Raw genomic sequence first — 22,141 nt, 5'->3', positions numbered from 1 at the left:
AAAATACACCCAATAATTTATTTTGTGACAGAATACACTCTGACTAGTGAGTAAAATAACGTGCAAATTGGCTCAAAAGATTAGAAGAATTTTTTCTCATTTTATAATTATCCAATCCAAGACCAATATCGAAATCTTTTTTTTTTTGGTATACAGTTTATGAACAAGAAAGACTTTGTTTTTTTCTCATCTTTTGTTCCCTTTGCACAAAGTATATATACACAACCATAAATCTTCTTTCTCTATCTTTTTTATGCTTTTCTTGTTTCTTCAGAATCTTGATTAAAGGATTCTTGAACTTCCTATCTCTCAACAGAAAATCTGAATGATTGAAGCCTTTATCAATAAGTCTGCATCACAGAGCATGCAACTGCTTGTGCCCAATGTCTCAGTCTCTGCTTCACTTGTTGAGGATTGTCCCCTGCAAATATATCCACAAAAGAGCACTCAAATTTAGGCCTCCAGACTCCAGTTATTAACTGAACCGAACAAAACTGAAAAGTTCGTTTTCGGTTCAATTCGGTAGAAGGTTTGGGTCAATTCGGTAATTAACAAATTGGTTTTTGATTTGGTTTGGTAATTGGTTAATTCAGATTTCTAAAAAATAATTAGTAACTATACTGATCTTAGCCACAATCCTCCACCGAACTAACCAAAATCTGAACCAAAATAAATAAACATGACCAATTTTTTTTTTGAATTATTAACCAATTTAAACCTAAATTAAATCGAATTCAAAAACTTTGGTAAAATTTTTTTGAAACCAAACAAACCAAAAGTTGAACCGAACTAGGAAAAAAAATCGGTTCAATTTGGTGAGATTTTGGCAGTACCAAACCAACCAAATTCCTAAAAACCCCAAGTAAGCGAACCTGCATGCCTACTCAAACTCATGACTCAAAACTAAGCAACAAAATGATAAGCTCTTTTTTTTACCTGGACATACTATCTTCAATGAATCTGAATCAGTTTTCTTGGGACTACCAGGTATACTCATCGAGAAAGCTGATGACGATGCGCTGCTGGTACGGCTGCTGCTGTTAGGTGAAGGGAGAGGAGAGAGCTGACGGTTCACTGCAAAGTAAAGATCAAGAGCTGGCAATGTATTGCAAAGCTTTTGTCCAGCTTCCTCATTGAAACCAAAACCTAGCTCAATGGATCCTTTAAGCTCGTTTAAATCCTCATCAGTCAGTTTAGTCTGTTCACTAAGATTGTCTGAAACTCCTTTGTGAAGCATCTTCTTCTCTTGAATCATTATCATCTGACGTCTTCTTCTTTCCCAAGCAATGTCTCTTGGTGTCTCCAACATAGATAGTTGTTTCGATAAACGTTTTTTCGGTTTCTGTGAGGCCACCGGAGTTGTTGCTGCCGTTTTGGCCTCGCCGAGGGGCGGTGTTAAGACTGATAACGTGAGGTTGTCTCTTCTTCTCACCATTTTTTATATTTATACCACTTGATGTTTTATGAAGATGTGGCTTGTGAATGCAACTTAGGGTTCTTCTTTCTTGGTTTTATTACTATCAAAGCTTTAATAAGCTTATGAATGATGTTGTGTGTTTTTAATATATGTTCTTTGTGAGATGGCCGCGTGCGAACATGTAGCGCGGCCAACAAAGAGGTTAAAGTGGGTCGGGTTGATCAGATATGTCTTTGTTTTTTTATGCCCTTTTCTTGTTAGGTTTTGCCCAACCCGACCAAATAAACTTTGAGGAGACTCGAGGTGCTTTAATGGAGGATAGCAAGTTAGTTTCCACCATTGAATTCTATGTAAGCTATTTTTCTCTATTGTTTAAATTTGATGATTGACTCAACCATATCTTTAGGAACTTCTTTGTTTAGATTTATTTGACCATTCCAAGAAAAGAGTCCTAGTCTATTTCGATCAAGGCAAGTTTCGAAACAATATGGTTTATGAGTTTCTATATTTAGATAAAACGAATTCTTGTTGTAATAGCTTGTGCCAAAAGAAAAGAAAACAGGTCTTTTTAACTTCACTAACAATATGTTCAACATGGTTTTAGTAATCCTCTCATCCAAGTATTCTCTAACTATGTACGCTTCTCTTTCAGACAGAAAAACTGAGAATGAGAAACACACCAACACACTACTACACTAGTAACCTCAATGCATAGAAGACAAAGTGAGAAAATAGAAAACGAAGAAGAGTGTTGGACCACACGATATATGTCTAGCATGGTCTTTGTTTCTTGTTGATCTAAGGCAAGTCACGTGTTCTGAATTTCATGGTCAGGTCAGCTATATGGAAACTCTACCTCATCAGGAACTAGATCAATATATAATGGAAGAGAAACTATGGTCGGTCAGACGCGTTAGCGAAAGAAACAAGATCCAAATGCTATATTTTCTTCCATATAGATCAGACGCGTACAGACGGAGGTGTTCCATGAAAAATCGGCTCGTCTGACCAACACTTGATCTATCTTAAATGGCCAGCTGACAAAAAAAAAGGAAGTCACTTATCCAATCATACAAGCAGGTCTATGCCAGGAGATTCTCCTTGCACGAAATCAAACATGGAACTCAAAAGTTTGACGATTCCAACATCACTCGAGTTATACGACACTTTTTAACATTTACACCAAAAAAAAAAAGTTATAGACTACAAAACCAAAGTTGTGATCAAAAACTTAACTTTGGGAGGGGTCTGCTCTCCAAAAGAAGAGTTATATTCGTCCTAAAAGGATGTATGGACTTATACTGTAATACAACATAAGTCTCATTACTATTACATCATGGCGTTTGAAAAACTCTGTGAGAGCATCTATAAACACACAAAGAATCCACCGTTAACTTGGAAACAAAGGCAAGAGGATTACATTACCTTCACAAAGGAGCAAAGCACACTCCGTGAGCATCTATCTCTACACAACACAAAAGAAGCAGCCACATTTACCTTCACACAGTGTGAGCCCAAAAAGCTGTTTGGTTTATGCTTTGGCGCGATTCGAACCGGGAATAATTTAATATTCCAATTTTACCCTTATAGAAAAAAAGGAAACAGACCACAATAAAAGCTAAAGATCCGCCCCAAGTAATGACATCAGTTCTCTTCGCCATTGCATCTCCGTTCATCCTTCGCCGTCGTTTATCTTCTCGCCATTGACCCTTCTCGTTCTCTTCTCTTAGATATTGATTGTTCTGTCATGGCTTACGGTGGCCCGTCGATGAACCCACCGGCTATGAGTGGTGCCATTCCTGGAGGTTCTTCTAGTAATCTGAAGCAGGTGAAGCTGGACAGAGAAAGCGAGCTAAGAATCGAAGTCTCCGACGAGCCTCTCAGACTCCGTGTCGTTAACGGGACGGCTGAGATATTCGGCGCTGAGCTTCCTCCTGAGATCTGGCGCACCTTCCCTCCTCGCCTCAAATTTGCGGTACGTTATGGTTCCTCTATCTCCAAGTGTGTTCTTGAATTGCTATCAAGTTCACTCTTTGGCATTCATGGGTTGGGTAAAGTTTAAGACTTTATGGTCTCTCTGTCTTCTTTATGGGATGAAAGGCTTAGGCTTAGGTAGTAATAATATTAGTTATGGTTATTTAATCTCCAAGTATGTTCTTTGAGTTGCTATCAAGTTCATCCTCTTGCCTTCATGGGTTTGGTAAAGTTTAAGACTTTATGGTGTTTGTGTTTTGTTTGAGATGAAAGACTTAAGCTTTAGCTAGTAAACATGATGAATCAGTTTTTAGAACCGTTAAGTTAGTTCGTCTGGTGATCTATGAGTAGATTTGTGGTTCTGCCAAGTTTCTCTCTTGTGTGTTGTTTCCTTCTGGTTACTAATTTGAGTTTCTATCAAATTCACTCCTCTAGCCTTCATGGGTTGGGTAAAGTTGAAGACTTTATGGTCTTTGTGTTTTTTTTTTGGGATGAAAGGGCTTAAGCTTTAGGTTGTATCATGACGAATCAGTTAAGAACGGTTAAGTTAGTTCTTATAGAGATTATGAGGAGATGTGGTTTCGGTAACTATTTCTTCAGAAGTTGAAGATCGTTTTTTTGATTCTTGTCAGGTTTTCACTTGGTATGGAGCCACCATTGAGATGGATGGTGTCACAGAAACAGACTATACAGCAGATGAGGTAAGGGTTCTTGTTTCATCTTCCACTCTTCCTTTCAGAGCAAAAGATTGATTACTAAGAAGCTCTCAGCTTTTTTTGTAGACACCAATGGTCAGCTACGTTAATGTACACGCCATACTCGATGCAAGGAGACGTTTTGCTAAAGCTTTCACATCTACTGACTCAGAACCTCCTCAGGTACTCCTCTCTTTGTTGATCTTGTTCTTGTGTATCATTTGATTCTTATAGAATCGGCTTTGTGCAGGGACCTAGGGTCATTGTAGTAGGGCCTACGGATTCAGGGAAGAGCACATTGACTAAGATGCTTATTAGTTGGGCAGCCAAACAGGGATGGAAGCCTACGTTTGTAGACCTTGATGTTGGCCAAGGCTCCATTACAATACCTGGTTCTATTGCTGCTACACCTATAGAGATGCCGCTTGATCCTGTTGAAGGGTTTCCTCTAGATATGGCTCTCGTCTACTACTACGGTCACACTACACCAGCGTAAGCGTCTCTTCCCCCCATCATAATTGTTATTGTTTTCTTCTCCACGAGTATCTTTAAAAGAACTTTTTCTATCGTTATTCTCTCAGTAACAACGTTGAACTGTACAAAACTATGGTGAAGGAGCTTGCACAAGTGCTGGAGAGACAGTTTCTAGGGAACCCTGAGTCTCGAGCTGCTGGAATGGTGATCAACACAATGGGATGGATCGATGGTATCGGTTATGAGGTAAACGTTGGTTCTGTTTACTTCTGAAAGCTTTTGTTTAAAAAATAACTGTCTCTGTGTGTTTGTTTTGCAGCTGCTTCTCCACGCAATAGAAACATTCAACGCCTCGGTGGTACTTGTCTTGGGTCAAGAAAAGCTCTTCAGCATGCTTAAAGACGTGCTGAAGAGTAAGAGTAATGTTGACGTGGTGAAGCTTCACAAGTCAGGTGGAGTTGTGGCTAGGAACCGTGACTACCGTAAAGTAGCGAGAAGCTCTAGGATTCAGGAGTATTTCTACGGACTAACGAAAGAACTCTCTCCTTATGCCAATACATCTAGCTTCAGTGATGTGCAAGTGTTCCGCATTGGTGGTGGACCGCAAGCTCCAAGGTCGGCTCTTCCAATAGGGTCTGATCCTGTTTCTAATCCGTTGAGGGTGACGCCTGTAAATATTGAAGAGAGGGATCTGCTGCATTCTATCCTCGCTGTCTCATATGCAGAAGAACCGGACCAGATTGTCTCTAGGTAATCTCAATATGTTCTTGATGACTTCCGTTTTTTCTTTTGTCATTGCGTTGTTTGATGTTTGTTTCTTTCTCTCTGTGGTGCTTTGTGTGCAGCAATGTTTCAGGGTTTGTGTATGTGACTGAGGTTGATGTGCTGAGGAAGAAGATAACGTATTTAGCACCATCGCCAGGGGCATTGCCTAGCAAGATCTTGGTCGCTGGATCTTTGACATGGCTTGAGAGTCATTAGAAGCAAGATGATGATTAGATTAGAGAAGAGTGAGCCATCTTGTCTGTTAAGAGAGTGATGCTACAGCTCAAATTCTCTATGTAACTTTAACTACAGATGGGTCATTTTCTATATAACAATGCTCAATGTTCTAAGTTTGAAAAAATTGTTGTTGTGGATTAGATGGAGTTTTTTTTTTTTTTTTTGTAATTTCATGATATTAAGTGGTGAACTTTCTCTGATGAAAAATGTTAGTAATTCATTCAAGTTAGTGATAAAATTTCAATTGAAACTAGTGGAATAATTTAAAAGTAAGAATCTGATCCAAAGAATATTAGGATTGTTTGTCTACTCAAAGCAGCTGCATACTCTTAAATCTTTTTATTTTATTTGTGTTTTCTTTTGGGTTGACGTCGATTGGCCTCCTGAACTACTCAAACCAACAATTTTTCCACCCCGACTTTTGGCCTCTTCAATTATCTCCACAGACTAACAATTGTATCAATTTTCCACAATTTTGGTCAATTAAACCAAATCACGTTTTAACTAATAAAGCGCGTTTAAAAAATCTAATTGCCCATTTGTAGACCCGATTAACACTTAACCCGACCCAAATCCTCTAACCCGAATTCCCAACTAACTTAAAATTGTCGCGTTCTCTTCTTCTCTCTTAAAAATTAGGGTTCATCCTACGATTTAAGGGAAAAGAGAATTGCGACGATGGAGAAAAGTAGGAGTGCATCATACATAGCGAAATCTGGGTATTTTATCAAATCTTCTCTCAATTTCTTTTCTTCTATTTGTTTCTTACTGGTTGGTCAATGTGTTTCTGGGCATATCAGAGGCGCTTGTTCAAGGCGAAACAGAGGAGTTCATGGTGTTCCAACACGCTGCTGGTGCGGAGAAGGGATTGCAACATTTGTTTCAAAGACAAATAAGAATCCTTTTCGGAAATTCTATCGTTGTGAAATGGCGATGCAGGTACGTGTAACCCGTCTTCCTTCATCATATGTTGTTGGCTTGAGTTATCTACAATGTACAAGTGAATTTAATCTTTTATTGCAGAGAAAAGGGGAAGACCATATCTTCAAATGGGTTGATGAAGCTTTAGCTGAAGAGATTTCTTTAGTTGAAGCAAGACAAAGAACAATTGAAGAAGATTTAGAATATATGAGGAAGACTGAGAAAAGTGAAGAGGATGTGGCTTTGCAGAAGAATGGTTGTCTAGCTGTCATTACATGGCTTTGTTGTAAGCTTTGGTAATTGTCTTTGTTGTATTGTTTGTCAATGTGTTGTTTGTCACTGTGTTGTTTTTGGTATAGTGAACACCTTAAGTGTCAAGTGTAAGCGATTTGTGTGTTGTTTTAGAGACCTTTTATGTCATTTGTTTCATCCTTTAGACAATATATCAATATGTATTTGCGTTTGGTAACTCTGATTTGATTGCGCTTATAAGTCCCTGAAATAATACATCAATATAACTAACATGGTTAATGACTCAAACAGACAAATCATTATTTTTAAATGATACCTTTGAACTATCAGATATAAGAACATATTTGCTGCCATCTCCAAGAGACAAATCATGCTTCAGTCTCTTGATAAACCAAAGCCATGTATCCGTAGACTCAGCTTGTACCACAACCCAAGCAAAAGGAAATATCTGGTTGTTAGCATCGTGTCCTACAGCAATGAGCAGTATTCCCTTGACTGCAACCTTCAAAAAAGTTCCATCGAACCCTATTATTGGCCTACATGTCCCTCTCCACGAGCTTCTAAGCTTCTCAAAGCATACATAGAACCGATCAAATACATCTTCTTTGGTTGCATTACTTATAGTATCAAGTACCACGCTCGAACCCGGATTGGTCTTCTCAATCTCTCTCACATAACCTCGTAGGTGAGCAAACTGGTCTGCATACTCTTTCTCCAGCCATTTTAGCGCTAATGTTCTTCCTCGTTGACATTGATTCCGTGATGATATGAGTTTTCAGGTCTCCTTTATCTGTTCTTGAATCTTCTCAGGCATTAATCCACTGTCTTCTCTCAGTTTATCCAGAAACAACCTAGCTATAACCGGGCTTCACAAGAGTTTACATTTCCCATTGGGTGTACAACTATGATATTTGTACCTTGTTTTCACTAACCACTTCTGAGTAGGCACATCAAAGGCACAGTAAACCCTCCATTTGCATTTACCTCTAATCCCACACTTGAAGCTAAGCTTCGTCTTATCCCACCTGCTCTGTTCAATGTTTCGACCTTTCGTAAGAGCATAATCCAAGACAGCTTCTTTGAACTCAAACCCAAACCTCCTAATGACCTCCTCATCCTCAAACTCAGCCACTGATTGTTCGATTTCATGCTCGTACCTATCCTCAAGCTCTTCTTCATCTTCTTTGCCATTACCAATTGCATCATTCTCATATTCTTTCTCTTTTTTGTTGGCTCTGCTCGGCTTTTCTCCCAGTTCATACTCCCAGTACTCCTCCTCTTCATCTTCACTCTGGACAAGAACCGCAACCAATCTTTCTGCCTCTTCTTCACTGAGATGAGTAACCGGAATGCTCCACTCTTGAGTTGCTTCGTCTTGATTAATCGTTGTTGTCGTTACAGGAACATCGACCAAATTTGCTCCATCTGCGTCGTCTTTCTCCATTGTCGCAGAGGAATGAACATGTACCTGACCATCTCCATTTCCTTCGTCGTCCTCCATGAATCGTTCACAAACTCTAGATTTCTCTCACTCTCCTCAATTTGGGATTTTTTTCGATGAACCCTAGCCCCAATTCTCTTTTCCCCCAAATCCTATGATGAACAAGAGAAGAGAACGCGACAATTTTAAGTTAGTTGAGAATTCGGGTTAGAGGATTTGGGTCGGGTTAAGTGTTAATCGGGTCTGCAAATGGGTAATCAGATTTCTTAAACGCGTTTTATTAGTGAAAACATTATTTGGTCAATTGACCAAAATTGTGGAAAATTGATGCAATTGTTATTCTGTGGGGATAATTGAAGAGGCCGAAAATCGGGGTGGAAAATTGTTGGTTTGAGTAGTTCAGGGGGCCAATCTACGTCAACCCTTTTTTGTCCATAAAGAGACGGATTATTAACCTGTTTTGTGATACTCCTATGAACACACCTTTAAAGACGGGAAGAACCAATAAAGCTTTGTAAAAGTTTAGTCCATTGAGTATTTGATTCCTAACTAGTAACTACAAATTAGATTACCATTTTTGAATACTAAAGTTAGTAGGAATCTTGATAAAACAATTAGTTCTGAATGTACCAAAACATGTAGTTTAATTTCTTTGTAGTAATATATGTTTTTGAGTAAAACAATGGTCTAATGTTTTTGGACTATAGTATCATCATCAAATCTGAAAAAAGCAGGTATGGAACTCTATTCTCTTTCTCTCATTATTTTTTTTTTTCCATGTTTACAATATAATTACCAAAAAAAAATTAGTAGGTAAAAAGTAGGTCCACTAGTAGGACCCACTTAGGAAAATCTCGAACAGAGAACTCTGTTTTTTTCTTCTCTCCTCTGAGACTGCGACGACCACCTTTCTACTCTAATGTCTTTTTAGTACTGTAATTATAATAATATTGTCTTTTTCAACTTTAGCTTTTGTTTGTTTTGGATAAACGAAGAAGATTAGGAACACTTTTTTTGCATTTTAAAATATGAAATGGTAGTGGGGGAATTTTTAGTAAAAAGCAAGTCCAACTCTTCCCCACCCACAAAGCAAAAGTCATAACCTTTGACACTCTTCTCAACATCTCTCTCTCTCTCTTACACAAACAAACAAATAGACAGGAACACTCTTTCTCTTTTATTTTTATCCTAATCTCCCCTTAGAATATTTCTTCCTGCTCTGAGGATCTCATTTTCTTTTAGCTCTCAGTTTTCATGGAGCTTTTTGGTTTGTTTCCCTTCTTATGAGCTAACTTTATCTTTCTTGGTATAGACAAAAGATCTCATCTTTTTGCTCTTGACTTGGGAAAGATTCTATTTTTACTCAGCTCTCTTCCTGTGAAGTGATTTGGAAAGATTCAGTAATTTGAGGAAAGAACTTAATGGTGTTTGGTTTTATTACATGGTGTGTAGATGTCTTGGATTTGATCTGATTAGCTTGAAAGGTGCACTCTTTTTCATGTCTTATCAGTTTAGATTCACTAAGACTTGATATATGATTCTCTTGGCTCTCTAGTTATATTTTGGTGTTAGTTTAGTTTCTTCTATCATCTTAAGCTTGTGTGGAAGGAAGAAAAAAAAATGGAGGAAGTTGAAATTGCTAGCAAATTAGCTATAGAAAGCTGTCATGGAGTCTTGAATCTCTTGTCACAACAACAAACAAGTTGTGATTTTAAATCTCTCATGGTTGAAACAAGTGAAGCAGTTTCCAAGTTCAAGAGAGTATCCTCTCTTTTCACCAGAGGACCACCAGGTCATGCAAAGTTCAGAAGACTCAACAAGAAGTTTATCCCATCTTTTCCTCAGCATATCTTCTTGGAAAGTCCTATCTCCTGTGGTAACGATGGCACTAGTGATTACAATCAAGTTCTTGCACCAGAGCCTCTTCAGATGGTTCCAGCTCCATCGATACTTAGCCACAGAATGTGTGTTGAGAAGTCGTTCCTGGAGCTAAAGCCGCCGCCGCCTTTTCGAGGTCCTTATCAGTTAATCCACAACCACCAGCAGATAGCTTACTCTAGGAGCAGTAGCGGTGTGAACCTGACGTTTGATGGAGCTGGTAGTAGCTGCTATACTCCGAGTGTGTCCAACGGGTCAAGATCGTTTGTATCATCTCTTAGTATGGATACTAGTGCAGTGGATTACGATAGGAGCTCGTTTCATTTAAGTGGATTGTCACGTGGATCTGACCAGATGTCCAAGAAGATGTGTTCTGGTGGTTTGAAGTGTGGAAGTAGAAGCAAATGTCATTGCTCCAAGAAGAGGTTTGTAACTTTCTTTGTGCCAATGTGATCTGTTGAATGCTTTGTAAAGGTTTTGAGTTTATTTGCAGGAAACTTAGGGTGAAACGATCAATCAAGGTGCCTGCAATAAGCAACAAGATTGCAGATATACCTCCAGATGAGTATTCATGGAGGAAGTATGGGCAGAAACCTATCAAAGGCTCACCACATCCACGGTATATATATTCATATTCATGTTGTTTTGGTGGAAGGTTGTGTTCATTTGATATAAGTTTCCTTTATTTGCAGGGGATACTACAAGTGCAGCAGTGTGAGAGGTTGTCCAGCAAGGAAGCATGTCGAGCGATGTGTAGATGAAACTTCCATGTTGATTGTGACTTACGAAGGCGAGCATAACCATTCAAGACTGTTGTCTTCACAATCAGCTCACACCTGATGAAATAGAGTCAGTCACTGTCTGTGCTTTTTGCGTCTACGCTTGGATTTGAAGAACAATGAATTAGATTCAAGAAACTGGTCTTTGTAGCTGTGTTTGCAATTGTATATTCTACTTAACATGAGTTATAAGAGCATTTTGTGAACTCAGATTCTGTGGCAGTACCAACAAGCATCAACAATTTGGCTTCTAAAGCTAATCTTTTACATTTTGGATCAGAATTTGTTTTTAATGTTACCCCCAAAACACTGCTGGCTGTTGTACAATGAACTTTTGAGCCTAAACAAAACTTTCATGCATAGCCAGAGACAGATTCAGAATATGAAACTAGTAATGGCTAAGCCGCTAACCATGACGAAGAAGGCTGAAACTATAAGGTCCTGTAAGTGGGCAGCGTAAGCTTTACAAACCTAAAATGCATCGATGTGTTCTTGCTTCTTGAATCTTTTGATCATAGTAGCTTGACGTACTCACAGAAGTTGATATGCCTCAGCTTCTTGCTTCTCTCCCACCGATGTTAAACCGGGGAACTGCCCAATATCATGGCCAGCAAGAGGACTTGGCCTATCATGTAAACCGATTGCAAACTCTTCCGGATTAGCTTCACTATTCTGCAGGTAATCCGCAATCTGCAGAGGAAAACAAGAGGATCAATTAGGACACAGCCTTGTTAAGAAGAGTAATCATAGGAAGCTTCTTACATGGTTTCCTAGAGCTTCACCGCTTAAGGCTGCGGATTCTAAGTTAGAACCGAGAAGCCAGTCACCGCATATACCAGCACGGCCTTGTGGATCAAATATACATGGAACTGCAGGAGTGTTCTTTGGAAGAGCTGCTCCCCTGTACAAGCAAAACTGAATCACTCCATCAAGACTTCAAAACATTTTGGCTACCGTTAATACAATACTTTACCATAGCTGGAGACGTGTATAAACCGGTTTAGGAAGCGAGCCTTCAGGCAAGCCCAATGCAATTTCCACACCTTGAAGCATCCCAGCTCTAACTTTCTCTGATGTCACCGTTGGAATGTTCTCCTGTGAGGGATAAAAATATTTGGTTTCTACAGTTTCTTTAACATTTATGTAGTAAAGCTTTTAAGAAACTAACCTGAGGAACTTTGTTCTGTTTCCCATATGTTGCAGTACTAAAGAAAGTCCAGCAGTGTGGAGTTCCACCGTTACCAAGCTTTGCGGAGTTGTTTCCCATCCAAGACAATGATTCAACTCCTTTCACAAACGCTCCTTCGAAGTTCACTGTAGGAAGAGGATCATCGAACGCTGCTAATAGCGCCCATATGGAACTAAGATCAAGTTTCTAAAACACAAAAGATAGTATTGCATCAGAAGAAGTCACAGGTGTGTTTGATTGTTGCACTAGAAGATATTGTCTACCTTCATCTGTTTAGCAACGAGTGGTAAGCCTGATGAAGAAAGCAAACGATTCGCGCATTTACCTGAACACAACAAGGTGAACCATTTTGAGCTACAGAGCGAGACAGGGAGAGGAATCAATACGGTTTCATACCATTGTGAGCAATGACAATGACATCAAACTGACCACGAGGTGTTCCGTTCTCACTCAAATGCCACATTCCATTAAGTGGCTCCAGCTTACTAATCCAACAAGGTCTCACCACATTCGCCAATCGACTCTGCAAAGAATCAAAATATATTATTTACTTCACCTCACAAAAAGTAACAAAAAAAAAACTCTTTTTTTTTGTTGCAACAACAACCTCTAGTAGCAATGAATCAGCGAGAGATCTCATGCCATTAACAGCAATGTATCTTGGAGGTGATGAAGGAGGAAACTGCGAGAAACTGCCCCCAACTTCAAGATCTCCCACAGCACCTTTCCACTCTCGAACAAGTCCTTTCTCTAACCACCCATCGACGTACTGGATAAACCGAGAATCATCCGCAGTGAAGAACTGAGCAGCGTGGTCGAAAACCAGTCCTTGTGGTTCAACAAACCTTGTCCCAAGTCTTCCTCCTAACCCATGTATCCCCTAACATCAACACAAACAACAAAAGAGAGTCTTACTTAATTTGTTTCAGCAAAAAACACTTCAAAACCGAAACTTTCTCTATACCCAAATCCTAACTGATAATAAAGGACAGTCACAGAGAGTTTCCCCAGTATTTGAAGAGACGAATCTTATCGAAAAAGGTGACTTAATTAACCAAAAAATGCACGGATTTGAAGTGAATTTACAACATCAAAAACACATAAAGACCGAAACTTTCTCGATACCCAAAACCCTAATTGAGAATTGAGAATTGAGAATTGAAAAACAATCAAGGGGAGTTCCCAAGAGACGAACCGTATCGAAAACCGTGGACTTTACGCCGCGAGCTTCAAGGTTCAGCGCGCAGACGAGACCCGCCATTCCGCCGCCGATAATCGCCACCTGTGGATCCTCGGAGACACGCGCGGTGAACGTGACCTGCTCTTGCAAGAAGGACTTCTTGAGGATTGATCTCCTGGAAGTTCCATACTTTGAGGATTTGCGACGTTTCTGGAAATTAGGGTTTCTGCTGCTGGGGTTCGACGACGCCCCTGTGTTCTTATTCTGGGAATCGCAGGTTGTTGTGATTTTTCTGGTGGTGGTCAGATTAGGGGTTCTGGGTTTAGCTAGGGTTTTGAATTTGAGAGGTTGGAGGAATGAAGAAGACAGTGGGATTAAAGAAGTGGCCATGGTTTGCTTTAATATTTTTGGAGGGAGGCTAACATAAATGTTGAGTTTCAGGTCTATCTGTTATCTTCAAAATTTTAAGCACTTTTTTTTTTGTTTCGACGACGCTCATCTTCTTAGATCAATTAGATCAAGTGGTAGTCAGGCATGACTCGTTCTGAAGAGACGCTCTGTCCGGCTGAGTCTGATCTATATGGTAAAAGAGTACACCACTATTTCTCGCCTCTTTCGCAAGAGAATCTGCACGCAAGTTAGTAGGTCTGTGTATGTGGTTAATGCTAAAAAACTGAGAATTCTACCTGTAGTCGTTTAAAGGAGACTAGCTCGGAGGCAAACGCTGGCCAGTCGGTAGGATTTGCAATTATGTCTACCAAGTCGGAACAGTCCGTCTCTATATGAATCAAAGTGCAAGGTAGATCTCGCAAACATGTCATCGCCCATATGAGTCCTTCTATCTCAAAATTTTAAGCACTTAAAATGACCATTTCACCCTTGTTCTGTTTTTCTTTTCGTATATCTTTTTTACCACATTTAAAATATTTCAAAATTTTTGCGCAAAAAAAAATAAATTCAAATTTTAAATTACAATATGACAATGAGAATTTTTTTTTCTCATCTACAAATCTTTATTGATGAAGCTTATTATACAAACAAAAAGTAGAAGTGATTAATCCGGTAAAACTAAAACCAATTAAAATCGAAATAGAAAAACATAATTTTAAATTTAATAATATGAATGTTGATTTAGAAACTGCATTATATAATTATGGTTTGATATATAAATCAATCAAATTTAAAACTGATTAATTGAAATATAGTAATATTGTTATATGTAAATTATATAATACAATTGATCATGTATATACATATTTATTTTATTATTATGAAGAAACAAAATCAATTATGATTGCTATAAAATTTATAGTAAGATTCATTCTATATGAATCTTCCTCTGACAATATTAACACAAATAATATATACATGTAGTAGTCAATAACATATAGGTGGAAGATCCAAAAACACTCAAAATATACAAATTTAAACATTAGGAGTTTTCTTCAACAATAACGTAAAAAAGTTTCACCTTACAAAGTAAAACCGTGAGAGACGGTTACATTGTGAACCAACCATATACCGGAAATAACCGAAAACATTTTAAATTTTCTCCAACAAGATCAAAGTTAGACTCTGAGAGTAGTAAACACACCGTTTTCATCACCGTTTTCAAGCCTCACAAGCTTCTTCCAAGGACTCGTTAACCGGTTTCAGACAACCTTTACCCTTACCAGATCTGGAACGAGGGCTGTCATGAACAGCATTGGCGTTCTTGTTCACTGTTCCGGTGCTGTGTCGGTTCCTGTTAGAAGCTGTCTTCAGAACCTCTTCACGGGACGACGAGGTGACCGCGTCGCTGAAGCTTTTTCTCCGAGAAAGGATGAGTTTTGGCGACTTGGGACGGGTCAAAGGAAGCTAGAAAGATACAATAACATCATAAGCTAACTTTATCACAAGAACAAAAAGAGAGTTTCGGTTCTAAGTATTACCTTCTTGAGCTCAGGTTTAGCAGGAGGCGCCTCGTAGTAGAAGTTAGGAACAGGTTTAGCCTTAAACTTGAGATTCTTTCTGAGCTGTTTCAAGGCCGCTTCTTGCTCTTCCTTTTGCCTTTGTTCAAGCTCGTTCCTCTCGGCTTCAAGCGCTTGGTTCTTCTCCTCAAGCTTTTGGTAATACTAAAAAAAAAAAGATCAATTAATAAAACAGAAGAAGAAAGTAGACTTTATAAATATGAGAGAGAGTGTCTTTACTACCTCTTTGCGCTTCTCAGCACGTTGAGCGCTCTTGAACGTTGGAGCGCTTCCATGAGTCACTCCTGACTTAGCCCTCCTCAAGGAAGCGATGGAGAAACTATCGTCCTCATCATCCATATGCTTCTTGTTATCAGGTTGCAATGGCTTCCTCACCGCCACAAGAGGAACATCACGCTGCAGAACAATCATTTAGACCTCTCAAACTGCTTACAAATCATTAAAGTTTGTCTGAAAAAAAAAAAAAAAAAAAAAAAAAAAAGTTTGTCTGAAAAGTTAAGTTTTACCCTAGAAACGTTAGGGGTTTTAGGTGCATTCTCGGAATGAGAATCGTCTTCAGTGCATTCCTTGACTTCGAACTCTTCCTCGGTCTCGGATCCAGCTGCTGCAGCTATCTTAGGAGCAACGTGTACTCTACCGCTTGAAACGGTGGCGTTTCGGTTCATAGGCACATCAACAACTTCTCTTCCCATTCTCACTGCTTTATAGCCTTTTGTATCATCCAGGAAAACAAAAACACAAAATAGTCTTTTTTATTACACAGATTCAAATTTTGTAAAATCTCAGATTATATACACCAAAATCTCCGACAAAAGAAAAATCTCATCTTTGATTGAATTTACAGTTTTTTCAAAATTAGTATGTAAGGAACAAGTTAGAACATTCTTGAGTCACAAAAGAACAATTCAAAAAGTGAAACCCAACACGCATTAACCGCCCCAGATCGAGAAAGAGTCAATTTTTACAATAAAAATGTAAACTTTTGAAATCTATATGGAAAAACAGAGGAGATTCTTGAGATTTTTTGAATAATTATATAGAAGAAGAAACAGACTTTCGATGAAGAACATATACCTAAAACAAAGGATGATAAATTGATAATGGGAGAGAGATTGTTCTTACAAGACTTGTGTAGGGGGACGAGGGAAGGATTCTTGTGCACCACCTCTGTCTCCTCTCTCCAATTGCCCGTGAGGATTTTGCAGACAAATTTGAAATGAATGTCTTTATACAGACCAAACTTGTCCCCCACTTTCTCTCTCTCTAAAGAAAAATAATTGGTGACTATTTTGGAGAGCTGGGTCTGATTTGTTAAGCTGTTTGGTTATTCATTGGGAGTTTTCAAAATTTAATTATTTTTAATTAAAAAAAAATGCAATTTGGAATTTCTTGGCGCTTTGCATAACTTTAAAAAAAAATTCTATCTTCTAAATATTGAAAATCTACTGCATTGTTTCCTGGTTAACGTAGAAGGGTTAAAATTAGTTTATCACTTTTTTTTTATCAAACACAAACTTAAATTACCAAAGGAACATATGTGTTCATGCAGTTGCAGATGCATGGGATTGAAGAGAGTACAATGCTAATTTCGCTAAGGAATCAGCTACAACATTTGCTAAACGCGGTAGGAAATTAAACGAGATAGATTCAAAGATGTAGCCAAGATACTGATATCATGAAGAACACCTTTCAAAACAATATCTTGGGCCTGAGATTTCAAGAGCAAAATGAGAGCATTTGAGTCAGAGAAGACATTTAAGTTGCTGACATGAGAAGAGATGGCTGCCTTCACAACAGCCTTGACCGCCAATGTCTCTGCTACCAGAGCCGAGGGAACAAAGCGACGGTGAGATGATGATTTTTCAGCGACATTTCCAGTAGCATCCCGGAGATACCATCCAAGTCCGCAATCTCCAGATGTTGAATTCCATGCTGCATCCAAAAAAACAGACCAAGTGTAAATGTTAGGAGGAGAAACCTGAATGATCGGGGCCACATGATGTGGTAATGGAGCTTTCAATGCAATCCTGAGCTGTCTTCCAAGCTCGAGCATCTTGGGTGGCTTTAAGAACTCACATTTCTTCCGAAAAGAATTTGTTCTCAAACACAAGTTTGTTTCTATTGTTACATAAGATCCAAAGGATCCAAGGGTAGAGTGGTGATGTTAGGAGTTTTCAAGCTCCTAAGACAAATGTTGTAGTATAGTGAATGTCGAACCAGTTCTGAGGGATTTCAAGCACTGAGAATGCAAGTACTCACTTAATCTAAGTGTAACCGATGATTTAAAGGGGTTTTAACTACTAATAATACTAGAAAGCAATTACAGAATGATACTTTCTTGACTAAGGGAAAAGAGAACTCATGGGCATAGGGATTAGACCTTGGGTGATCAAGTTTCGAACTAAGGATGGCAAACGATCAATCAAACTATCAACCTTAAGCCTAGACACAATATTAAACAAGCTCTATATCTAGATGAATGCTCATTTGCTAACATATCTCAAACATCAAATGTCTTTGGTTGAATAATATGAAAGCAATCATTACTAACAAGTCTATTGGCTATCTTAACACCTTTAACAACAAATGTCTTTGGTAAAGTATGTTAAAAGCTTAGGAGAGTTGTCTCAGGCATTTCATCAAACACCTTGTGGGTGGAAAATGCCTAAAGATCAACTTTTGAGTGGCCAACTCAAAAGATGCATTATGAATACTCTACTAGCAAGGAACAAGAATGATCTACACTAAAACATCCTAGAACTAACCTAATCACCCTTGATCTCCCTAACCCATGAATTCAAAAGGTGATTACTCACTAATCTCCATGATTCCTCTTAAACCCATGGTGGATTTCAGATTAATCATGTAGAGAAATAGATAAGAAATCAACAAGAACACAAGACGAGAGCAATCAAATCTGAATCAAAAGAAGTTTTCACTAGTTCTTCTCTAAAAAAGAGAGATTCTTCTCTTGGTGGCGGCCAAGAGTACTTAAAACATAGGTTTTGAAAAGTAAAAACGTGCATAATGAAATGACCAAAAGGCCCTTGAGAAAACATGAATTCGGCCAAACAAATAGACGTGGAGCGACCTCAGCACGTCGCTGCGAGAGGTCGTTCCCGGGTCGTTTCTTCGCGAGCGACCTGGCCGTGTCGCTCTGAAGACGTCACTCCCGGGTCGTCTCCTCGCGAGCGACCTGGCTGTGTCTCTCCGAAGACGTCGCTCCCGGGTCGTTCCTCGTGAGCGACCTGGCTGTGTCGCTCTGAAGACGTCGCTGTGGTGAGGTCGCTCTAGGAGCTGGAGCGACTTCGCCTTGTCGCTCTAGGAGGTCGCTCCAAAGCGTATAGGGCGAGCGAGTTCATGGCGTCGCTCCGGTAGGTCGCTCTGGCTGGAGCGACTTGAGATAGTCGCTCTGGGCTGGTCGCTCCAGGCAGTGCTCGTCCAAAAATCACTCTAATCACCTCCTTTGAGCTCTAAATGCACCCCAAATGTCTCCAGGAACTCCATCTGGTACTCCAATACCTAATAGAGACATATGTATGCAAAATGCAACCTAGACATGGCTAAATCCTAATCTATATGATGAAAATGCACATGAATAAATGGATAAAACAATGTAAATATGCAAGATATCAACTCCCCCAAACTTATTCTTTTACTTGTCCTCAAGTGAACTTTCTAGAACTCATAGGGAGAGAGGTTTGAAGGTGGGAGCTCAAATCCAAAAGAAACACACAAAGCACTGAAATCAACATCTAAATTCAGCATTAGTACACCCTCTCTTATTATACTCTAGCTTCTCTAGGCCTATCTCAACTCTTTTCATCCCTACACTCATCATCATGCATTCACACATGCAAATCAGCCAACTTTCAAGTTCATTAAGCATAGTATCAAGTGAATTCTTGCAAATGGTCAATTGGTCCAAATCATTTGGTTGAGTAAGGGAAGGCTTTTATTCAAGTGGGTCAAGAGGTTCAAAATCCATGATCTTTTAAAGTGGTTTACTCTCAAAACAAGTAGCCTTGACATTGCACATAATATATCTAAGAAAGGGACCAACTCATGCATACAATGTTCAATCTCCATTAATCTACCCTTTTCCCAAACATACAGGTTACACAATCACTTCCTAATGTCAAACCCAACTCTCATCTCTCACCAAAAGATCTCAAGAATACTTTGCACATAAAACTCTTTTTCCTTGAAATCTATAAAGGATTTTCTCAACTTCTAAACAAATCTTAGCTCTGAACAACTTTGCTAGCCCCCTTTTCTTTCTTTTTCTCATTTGTTTTTTTTTTTATATATATATTTTTTTTTTGGGGCCAAGAATTTTCATAGACTCGAGCTAGACGTTTATCTATTAATTCCAATAAGATTATCTATTTAAACATAAAGAGTCTATTCTTTTCCTTCGAACTTTTCATGCTTCCAAACCATAGTCACCACACTCACCCCCACCTATAGCTAGACAATAGAGTGCCTGATCTAGCAAGAATGAAGACCAAGCATTGTCGTTCCCGATACTCTCAACATTATGCACATGTAAAGCTTTCCGAAAAAGACCTCACTCATCAAATAATGAAAGCTCAAAAGGAGGGAAGGGTTTTAGGAATGGTGGACCACTAGAGTTTGTCAAAAAAGATTGGCATAAAGGATGTGACAAATCGAGTGTGTATATCCATGACTCAGTACACAAGGGACCATAAGCAAGAAGCATTAAGTTCGTTCAGTTCAAACAAAGTTGTATTTGGCTTCAAAGGTTGAGTTTCAGCAATCAACAAGTTTCAGGAAGAATTTTCAAGGCTCGAAGCATACAAGTCTTTTTGAGAGGTGCATAAGCTACTCAGGTGTAAAGTAATGTTCTTTACAAGGCGTTTCAAATCATTGCTCCCAATGCAAGTAAATGCAAACTATATGCTCTAGACTCTCCTAGAAATGCAAATGATGCAAAGTAAATGATTTTTTTATGCAAATATATATGTATAATGCAATGCATGAGACTCAAAATCATCAAAGCAAACGTGATCAAATACTTGGTACCTCCCCCAAACTTAAATGACACAGTCTCTGTGTTGTCAAGGAGAGATAGATACCCAAAAAGAGAAAACTAATATGCAAAAACGAAATGGTATATACAAGGGAAAGTAGTGGGTTACCTTCTATGGGGAATGAGTAGAGGGAGATGCTCCCTCTTCGTCGTCCTCAGGTGGTAACTCTTCAAGGTGCTCATCAGCAAGAGTGCCCATCTCTTCAATGTAGAAGGCTTGCCCGAACGCAGTTGGTTTCTTAATTTTCTCCTTGATGTCAAAGTGGAGAACATGCCCTTTACCCAAATGGAGATCAATTGTGCCCTCTTTCACCTTAACAATTGCTCCTGCTGTAGCTAAGAATGGCCTTCCAAGAATCAATGGGTCTTGAGCCTCCTCGCCCATCTCAAGCACCACAAAATCTGTAGGTATCTCATACCTTCCAATCTTCACAGGGAGGTCCTCTAAGATGCCCACAGGGTACTTCACTGAACGATCAGCTAACACCAGAGAGAGTCTACACTTCTTGTACTGAGTGAATCCAAGCTTCTTTGCAACAGACAAAGGCATCACGCTGACACTAGCTCCCAAATTGCAGAGACATTTCTCAAATACCATAGGTCCAAGAGCACAAGGTAGTGTGAAGCATCCTGGATCCTCTAACTTCTCTGGAACATCAAGCCTTTGGATGATGGCACTTCACTCATGGGTAAGAATCATCATGCTTTCCATTTCCTTCTTCTTTGCAGCTACAACATCTTTCAGGAACTTGTTGTATTGAGGAATCAACATGAAAGCATCGATGATGGGCATTGCAACCTGAGCTTCACTCATTTGCTTCTCAAACAAAGCCTTGTACTTCTCTAGCAGCTGCCTCTTGAATCTACCAGGGAATGGTAGTTTGGATTCATAGGGAGGAGGAACAAAAGAATTCTCACTTGCTGGAGCAAGAACTTCACCATCCTTCACTGTTTTCTTCTCTTCCCCAACCTTTCCTTTACCCTTGGCTTCCACAATCTTCTCCAAGATTTCATCATTGATTTTCTCATCAACAATCACCACTTCATCATCTAAGTTGATGGCCACCTCCTCACCTAGTTTCTCAGCATCCCTGGTGAGGGTTGTAGGAGGTAACTGCTTACCACTCCTAAGGGTGATAGCTTTGGCCTCCTTGGGGTTTTGGTCAGATTTTCCAGGTAGAGATCCTTGCTGGCGAGTCTGGTGAATGTTCATGGAAGCAAACGGATTCTCTAAATTCTTGACTGTAGAAGCAAGATGTGAGAACTTGTTGTTGAGCTCATTGTAGCTCCCATCAATCTTGGAATGAAGGTTCTTCAACTCATAACCAACATGCTTCTCACTTCTAGTCTGAGACTCCAAGATTTGTTTCAGCAGGGTGTCAGTGCTGCTCTCTTGAGGAGCAGAGGAACCAGATGAGGGGTTTTGCTGAGGTTGATAGCTGCCTTGCTGGTTGTTTCGAGGCGGATAACCACTCTGTTGGTTGTTGGGATATGATTTCTGTTGGTAGTTGTTGTACTGAAAGTTGGCCTCTTTTTTGTACCAGTTACCATTGTTGTTGATGAAACACAGCTCTTCCTGACCTTCCAAACCCTCAACCTCATGGACAACATGTGATGTCTCTTGGCTTGGGTTACCAACAAAGTGCAGCTGCTCTTGTGTGGCTTTATCAGCAAGGAGGATGTCTATCTTATCCTATAGAGCTTTCAACTCCTTCCTAGTCTGCTTATCATCTGTTCGACTGCTTCTGACGTGGTCTCCACTGTAGACTGCATCACTCTTTACCATGTTGTCAACCAGCTCCTCTGCATCTTCCTTAGTTCTCCCCAAGAAGAACCCATTGCTAGCTGTATTCAGTCTGGCCCTGTACTTAGGAAGAGCACCACGGTAGAATGTGCTCAGCAAGCTCTCCTTAGAG

General features: G+C 39.4%; 5 protein-coding genes across 6 annotated transcripts; 2 read left to right on the top strand and 3 right to left on the bottom strand.

The window, feature by feature from the left end:
- Positions 1–83: 83 nt before the first annotated feature.
- Positions 84–1,736, bottom strand: LOC111206474. The gene is made up of 2 exons (XM_022703432.2): positions 937–1,736; positions 84–421 (listed from the first exon to the last, which is right to left on the bottom strand). Exons 1-2 carry the CDS (start codon positions 1,433–1,435, stop codon positions 342–344), a joined length of 579 nt encoding a protein of 192 aa, XP_022559153.1. The 5' UTR covers positions 1,436–1,736; the 3' UTR covers positions 84–341.
- Positions 1,737–3,018: 1,282 nt separating this feature from the next.
- On the top strand, positions 3,019–5,702 carry LOC106452813 (protein CLP1 homolog). Its single transcript, XM_013894989.3, has 7 exons — positions 3,019–3,392; positions 4,024–4,092; positions 4,174–4,269; positions 4,337–4,578; positions 4,668–4,806; positions 4,880–5,310; positions 5,406–5,702. The coding sequence occupies exons 1-7, from the start codon at positions 3,165–3,167 to the stop codon at positions 5,539–5,541; spliced, it is 1,341 nt and encodes a 446-aa protein (XP_013750443.1). The 5' UTR covers positions 3,019–3,164; the 3' UTR covers positions 5,542–5,702.
- Positions 5,703–9,501: 3,799 nt separating this feature from the next.
- LOC106452815 (probable WRKY transcription factor 39) lies at positions 9,502–11,112 on the top strand. The gene is made up of 3 exons (XM_013894991.3): positions 9,502–10,479; positions 10,548–10,673; positions 10,747–11,112. Exons 1-3 carry the CDS (start codon positions 9,797–9,799, stop codon positions 10,892–10,894), a joined length of 957 nt encoding a protein of 318 aa, XP_013750445.1. The 5' UTR covers positions 9,502–9,796; the 3' UTR covers positions 10,895–11,112.
- Positions 11,051–13,698, bottom strand: LOC106452814 (renalase). Its single transcript, XM_013894990.3, has 8 exons — positions 13,218–13,698; positions 12,630–12,902; positions 12,419–12,545; positions 12,286–12,347; positions 12,002–12,208; positions 11,807–11,928; positions 11,596–11,734; positions 11,051–11,523 (listed from the first exon to the last, which is right to left on the bottom strand). The coding sequence occupies exons 1-8, from the start codon at positions 13,590–13,592 to the stop codon at positions 11,365–11,367; spliced, it is 1,464 nt and encodes a 487-aa protein (XP_013750444.1). The 5' UTR covers positions 13,593–13,698; the 3' UTR covers positions 11,051–11,364.
- Positions 13,699–14,548: 850 nt separating this feature from the next.
- Positions 14,549–16,512, bottom strand: LOC106452816 (protein WVD2-like 1). 2 transcript variants are annotated; one of them, XM_013894992.3, is made up of 5 exons: positions 16,295–16,512; positions 15,679–15,881; positions 15,395–15,568; positions 15,134–15,316; positions 14,549–15,059 (listed from the first exon to the last, which is right to left on the bottom strand). In XM_013894992.3, exons 2-5 carry the CDS (start codon positions 15,862–15,864, stop codon positions 14,814–14,816), a joined length of 789 nt encoding a protein of 262 aa, XP_013750446.1. In that variant the 5' UTR covers positions 15,865–15,881; positions 16,295–16,512; the 3' UTR covers positions 14,549–14,813. The 2 variants fall into 2 exon arrangements, with proteins under 2 accessions (XP_013750446.1, XP_048606051.1); XM_048750094.1 differs by lacking the exon at positions 16,295–16,512 and adding an exon at positions 16,247–16,277.
- Between the last annotated feature and the right edge of the window lie 5,629 nt (positions 16,513–22,141).

Source organism: Brassica napus, chromosome C3, assembly GCF_020379485.1.
Source record: "Brassica napus cultivar Da-Ae chromosome C3, Da-Ae, whole genome shotgun sequence".
NCBI classification, from domain to species: Eukaryota; Viridiplantae; Streptophyta; class Magnoliopsida; order Brassicales; family Brassicaceae; genus Brassica; species Brassica napus.
This window is presented reverse-complemented; position numbering and strand designations above follow the sequence as displayed.